The 6,393-nt window shown below is 38.0% G+C and overlaps 1 protein-coding gene across 6 annotated transcripts in view; it reads left to right on the top strand.

The window, feature by feature from the left end:
- LOC106680884 (inactive rhomboid protein 1) overlaps positions 1–6,393 on the top strand; it is a 388,358-nt gene that overhangs the window by 345,728 nt on the left and 36,237 nt on the right. For all 6 annotated transcript variants that reach the window (XM_014420878.3, XM_014420879.3, XM_014420880.3 and 3 more), the window contains one exon: positions 4,595–4,669. In XM_014420878.3, coding sequence (XP_014276364.1) covers positions 4,595–4,669 — 75 coding nt within the window. The remainder of the gene's footprint in view (positions 1–4,594; positions 4,670–6,393) is intronic.

The following is a 6,393-nucleotide window of genomic DNA, read 5'->3' on the forward strand; positions in this document are numbered from 1 at the left end:
CGTTTTTCACAGCCCCGGAATGAGGCAACGTGCTCCAGGTTGCAATTTGTACATTTAGTGGGGCCTTGGCGAGGGCAATTTTGAATTTGGTGCGGTCCTGCGCATCTGACACAGGCTATAGGGTGTTCACAATAGTTTTTGCTGTGCCCAAATTTTTGACATCTGTGGCACTGGATAAGCTCTTTCCGTTGTCTGTATTTTTCGACGCGGAAGAGGATCTGATTAACATGTCTGACGTTTTTGATTTGGTCAATTGTGACGTCATCGGGTACGGTGACCACTATCGGTGGTAGGGGGGTCTAGCTTCCATCTGGGTGTGTTTTCATCAGACGCCTCACATCAATGGGTCTGACAGGGGCAAGTGCTGTTTTTACGTTTTCTATTTTTTCCTGGGTATCCAGGTTTTTAATAATAAATTTGTTGGGCGGTTTCTGACTTCCGCGCTCTGCGAAAGTGTGGAAAGGGACTTTCAGTTCATGAAGCCCTCGTTTAAGTATGGGGATATCTGCGGGTGTTTGTACAAATACCCTAATTTCCTGAGTAGTACGGCGTATGAAGAAATTTTTCAGTTTTATCGCTAATAAATAATCCCGAATAGTGTTTAATGGAAAATTACCTGGGATTACGAAGGGGGCAATCTTCTTTGGTTTTCCTCCAGTGGTGACAGCTGGGATTGATGATGCCGGTGTGTTGTCAAAATCCTCCTCTCCAACTCCATTAAAACTATTATCTACCGGTGTCTTAGAAATGCACTCAGCTTCGCCGCTCCGCGCGACTTTTTTGGGGTGCGGGTTCTCAAATAGTCCAAGCTCTGGTCTTTCGTGTGTCAATGTTAACGCACGAGACGAAGAGTGATCAACGTTCATGGCTTCCGCCATCTCTACACACTTTATCGAACTTAATTAAGGCACAAATAATAACAATAAAAATAAAATAGCACTCTTTGTTCTCAGGAAACAACCCTAAGAACAAAGAAAAAGTCAAGCAAAACAAAGGGACAAAGCCCTTTGTTCTCAGGAAAACCGTTAAAACGTGACGTCACAGTTAACGAATAAGAGCGACACGCACTGTCTCACGTCTAACACTGCACTGTTGTTGCCCTGAGTAGATCGGCTGATCAAGTGTATATATAAAGATGTGCTGAACCCAATAAAGCCAGTATTTTACAGCAGTTCAAGCGAGTCAGATGTTATTCCTTCTTCTCTTTTTTAACATTTTTCTTTCGCCGATACTTAAGTAAACCCTGGAACTTTAGATACCGGATTAATTTTTTTTTTGTAGTTATATCATCTTTAATTTTGTGCTCTCTCTCTCATTTCTTTTTGTAAATAATGGCTGCAAATGGTAACGGGATTGTTAGACAAGGGGTTTTAAACCTGGAAGCTTTGAATCAAAACGTGGTCCAGAAAGCACCTCCCACAGAGGAGACTCCTCCGCCCCCAGAGTTTCTTCCGCTACTAGTATCTCTTGCAGAAGCACACGCAACAACACTAGAGCGGTTCAAAGTATGCATTGCAACCGCCCAAGACTTGAAGAAGGCCGTTTCTGACCTCGAACGGTTCACCGGGGAAACAGGTGAACTCGGTCACTTCATAGAAGGGGGTGACCGACTGATAAGCCGATTTGAAGCAAAATCAGTCGAAAATCTACTCGATAGTGAAGATGCGAAGGCATTAAAAGCAGCGGTCGTCTGCAGAGTGAAGAGGAGCATCTTCAATCAGATTCAGGCGGACGAAGAAACCCCTTGGAGAAATATTATGGAAAGGTTAAAGAAGGCGTTCGGAGGATGACGATGGGCACCAGAGGAAGAAATATTTATGATGCTCAGTGAGTGAGTCAAAGAAACCAAAACAGTCTAGCGGGCAATACGCCGCAGAACTCCTGGCACGCTTTAATAGAATTCAAGACAAACTCAGCGAGATGATGGAAACAATCCAGGTACAAGGTCGGATGCAATTCTTATCCATGGTACTAAAAATACAGTTGGCAAAGGAGCTAGGGAAGAAGGAAGGATTTCCGAGAGAGCGCTCGTTTGTGGAAATTGCTCAAGATCTCATAGAAACAAGCGCTAGATAGATGGAGACCCGCATGGAAGTAGAAGAGCCTGGGTGGACCCGGATAGAATGCCAACGGCCAAGAAACATATCCAACCCTTGGAGGAGGAGAGAACACAGAGATGGTAGAATAGAAAGAGCTATCAACCAAGAAAATAGAAGAAGCCTACCTAAACCCAGAAACAATAGTCGGCGGGAGGACTGCAAATGTCACGGTTGTGAAAATGTTGGGCATTTAGTTTTGCATTGCCCACGCACGAGATGCTTCGAATGCGGAAATGAGGGACACATAACCAAACAGTGCCCGTATATGTACCGAAGAAGAGATGCGGGCCGGGACGAACCAATGGAAATCAACGCCCAACAGATACGCAGAAGCCATCCAGGTGCAACCCTAGGGACTAAGAACAATAACGTCAAAAATTAAATGCTTCGCATACATTGACGACCTTGCTCTTTTAGCAGAAACAGAAAACGAGGTGATTACCCAAATAAACACCCTCTCGGAAATAGCGAGGAAAACAGGCATACAAATATCTTTTGAGAAGACGGAACTGATGACCACGGACGTGGGTTTTAAGAAGAAAACGGTTGAAACCAAATACCGAACAATTAAAGTGACTCAGAGAGTATCTGGGAGAAATCACATGCAGCAATGGGTTGGAGAGAGCAGGGTTTAAGGAAAGAGAAATTAAACTTTGCCACCAGTAATTTTTATAACAAGAAGAGCATATCTAGTAAAGCTAAGATACAACATTACACGGTCATCAAGCCAGTGATACTGTATGGAGCGGAAACCTCGTGTCTTTCCAGCCTCTGAAAAGAGAATGAAGAATTCTCATAAGGATCTACGGGCCTAAGAGAACTTCTTAACCTAAAGGATACAGGTTGAGGTCGAATCAAGAAATCTATAAGGAAACAACAAACCTAGAGACTGACGTTAGGGTGGGAAGACCGAGGTTCTATGGGCACATGATTAGGCTAAACCATAGAATTTTTCGACGAATCCACTGTCAAAAAAATTCAACAGGATATTTCAAGCGAGTTAGGGATGATATGGAACACCATCGGGATGGTTTTGATTGAGACAGAGGGACGCTTAAGAGAGTGAAGGTTCTTGTGGGAAAGAAGCTCTCCAGAAAGGATCATGCTTCGTCTGAGGAGAGAAGACCTAGACACGTAGAAAAATCGAAGGGTTTTTACAAACAGAGCGCAGGTTTACTTACGGTCCGTCATTGTAATCTGAACTGAAACACAAGGCAGCTAGTGTAGGCTCCGACTCCGCCACGCCCCTGAAATTCACCACAAGCCCCCTATTTTGGCTTTATTTTTCCTGGCAGCTAACCGTCTCCATTATACATTTCTCTCCAAGCTCTACTCTAGAGCAGTAGGTTACCTTGCAGTTCTATCTAATAGCTACAAAAGTGAACATTTTCAGATTAACAAATAATAAATTAATAATATTAATTAAGATCTTTTTTTTATAATGATATTTTGTGGTGATGTTTACATGCTTGTAAAAGATAGGTTAGAAACTTAAGTTAAAAACTTCAACCTAATTTCAGCCTATGGATTCCGGTATACAAGTAAAACTTTGAAAATTATGATGGTAAATGGTTTCCTGTTTGATTATTCGTTATTGGAAAATATTTGGTATTCATTATTTCATATAACAAAAATGAAGAGACGAGTATTTAAGAAGAAGCTATTTTACAAATTCGATATTTAAGCCCTGCCAAACTATTTCAATCAGGATAACGCGTAGAATAATATGTGAAAACCGATGCTATAAAGTGCTACGATCTGTCGATTTTATATAAATGTTGCTGTCAGACCCCAGGCATATAACCGCCTTACATATGTAATTTTAGTTTCCTATGGCTTTACGTTTTAGAGCTAGGCTGACCACTTACACAAACCCACAGACATACCATTTTTCGAAACCTCGTTATTTGGATTCAGGGGACCTCAAAACGTGTATTTCAATCGAAAATTGGAATTCGAAATTTTACCCTTATCTGGTCTTAATACTTCCCCTTATGTGTACTTCATATATAGGTAAGTGAAAATTTAAAAAAAAATTAAAATATTTCATTTCGTGTGTTAGTTTTTTTAAGACATTTAGCACTGAATGAAAAATGAGCCAAACATTTCTTTTACATGCATAAAATAAATTTCCGGTGGCGTGTAGACAGTCAATACCTACTTCTCATGGACACTGTAAATTTTGTGTAGTCTATGTGAAAATTGAACTATTTTTCATTTTTTAAAATTACCATATTAGGCCTACGCAGCTCAGGTAGTAGTAAACTTTTTACTATCGTCTATTTCCAGCAATTTTACTTAATCCGTTTACAGAAATTAGCTTATCCCAAGATACAGCAAAAATTTTAAGCTATTTTTACTATACTAAATGCTTTAATGTAATATTGCACTGACATGTAACATGATAACATGTTAAAATACAAAACGTGTAAAATTTTATTGTTCATTTGTAAACCTGTATACTTATTTATCTAAGAATTTATTTTATGTTTTAGGAGGAGCGTGGGACCTCCACCGCCTTCGCCATCCCCCTCGCCACCTTCCCAGACCAACTCCAGCACCCCGCCCAGGTAATTGAAATTAATTAAACATTTATTAATGAAAGTTGGTGTGTGCGTCTGAGTATGCTTGTCTCTGAATGTTTGTAAGTGTAAATAATTACAGACACACACACATATGTAGGGCTGGGTTTGTAGAAACTGAGGAACTGAAAAGGAAGTTGTGTTTGGTATTCCAAGTTGCTGACCTAGATGAAGTATTGTAATTGATTTTTACCACCTTCAATGCTTCTTTGACATGAAATGTAGCTATAATTCGGCTAGTCGAACTAACAAGGTAAATTGTAATGAAACAGACTTTTTTAACTATCGTAATTTTTGAAGCACTTTAAAGAATGATGTCACTCATGAAGATCGCAATGTAGAAGACAATATCTTAAGAAAAAATAAGTGATAACAAATTGTAGGTAGAAATCAGAGGTTGTATTACAAAAGCCAGTTGACTTTGCTTGAGAATAAGAAAGAAAAGTGACATTTCTATGAAAAATGTATAATATTGAGTAAACTAAAGAAAATGGGTACATTAATACTCTAAAATCTTAGCTATGTCGCATGTTTCCAAAGCATAAGATCGAGACGTCTAAATTCACGGAAAAAATACGAAACTTAAAAAAAATAACATTTAACACAAACATAAAGTCCAAAATAATTTAAGAAATATACGAAGAGACATCAATAGATCTTATAATGAATGTTTCAGGGTTAAGTGTCATAACTGAAAATATAAGGGTCTCAAATTAAGAAAAATTTCCTATGAAGTTATATCTGTTTGTTTAAGATTTATTCTCGTCTAAATATTTCAGTATTTTGCATTATTTGAGTTTTAATAAACAAATTAATATGTGTTTCAACTACTTTATTAATGAAATTTGAACATTAACATTCATATTAAATACTGTTCAAAGTGATTACCTTGAGCTTTAAGACAGCCACGGCATCTTTCTTCCTCAGCAGCACTGGCCGTACGGTACTTGACAAATTTATTGTTTCGCAAGTTTCAGTTCTTCGTACAGAATTAATGTCATTGACTAGTCTTGCACAGAAATTTTGATTTAATGTTACCCGAAACAAAAAATCCAGTTGTGTCAGTCCTGGAGAGCCTGACAATAACACATAACGTCCTGCTGTGGAAGAAAGATCCCGAGCCTTTCTTAATGCTCAAGAAAAATTAATGATGAAAGTTCTATTACACATTTTCCTTTACCAAAGCACTAATCCGTTTATTCGAGAGCTCCAGTGAGAAGTCATATATATGATCTTATATCCTTATATCTTACATCCTTAGCAATAAGGATGAAAATTATTCCAAGTCAAGGTGTGTGGAAAAACTTAAATTTGGTACAAAATACACCACTTTGAAAGATATGGGTGAACAAAAATAGTATTATAAGATACCTTTGATCTGCTATTTAAATATTTTTACTTAATCATAGCTATCTTCCTGGGACACAAATATTTAGTACATGAGTTGTAAACCGATTTCTAACTAGGGTACTATTTTAATGATCATAATAAAGTTTGAAAATGTTTTCCTTGCATTGTAGAAAATTGAACTAGCCTACAATTTACGTGTTATCGTTGAGAGATTATTCTAGCATTTAATTTCAGAATAAAGACACAGGTACCATAATAAATTTGATAATTGATTTAGAAAACAACATATTGAAAAATATACAGAGATCAGGCAATTTTTTTTTTTTAAATTTGATGTAAATCATGGATATTTTGCTTTCGAT

This window comes from Halyomorpha halys, unplaced genomic scaffold, assembly GCF_000696795.3.
Source record: "Halyomorpha halys isolate HHAL.00 unplaced genomic scaffold, Hhal_1.1 Scaffold297.1, whole genome shotgun sequence".
Taxonomy (NCBI): domain Eukaryota; kingdom Metazoa; phylum Arthropoda; class Insecta; order Hemiptera; family Pentatomidae; genus Halyomorpha; species Halyomorpha halys.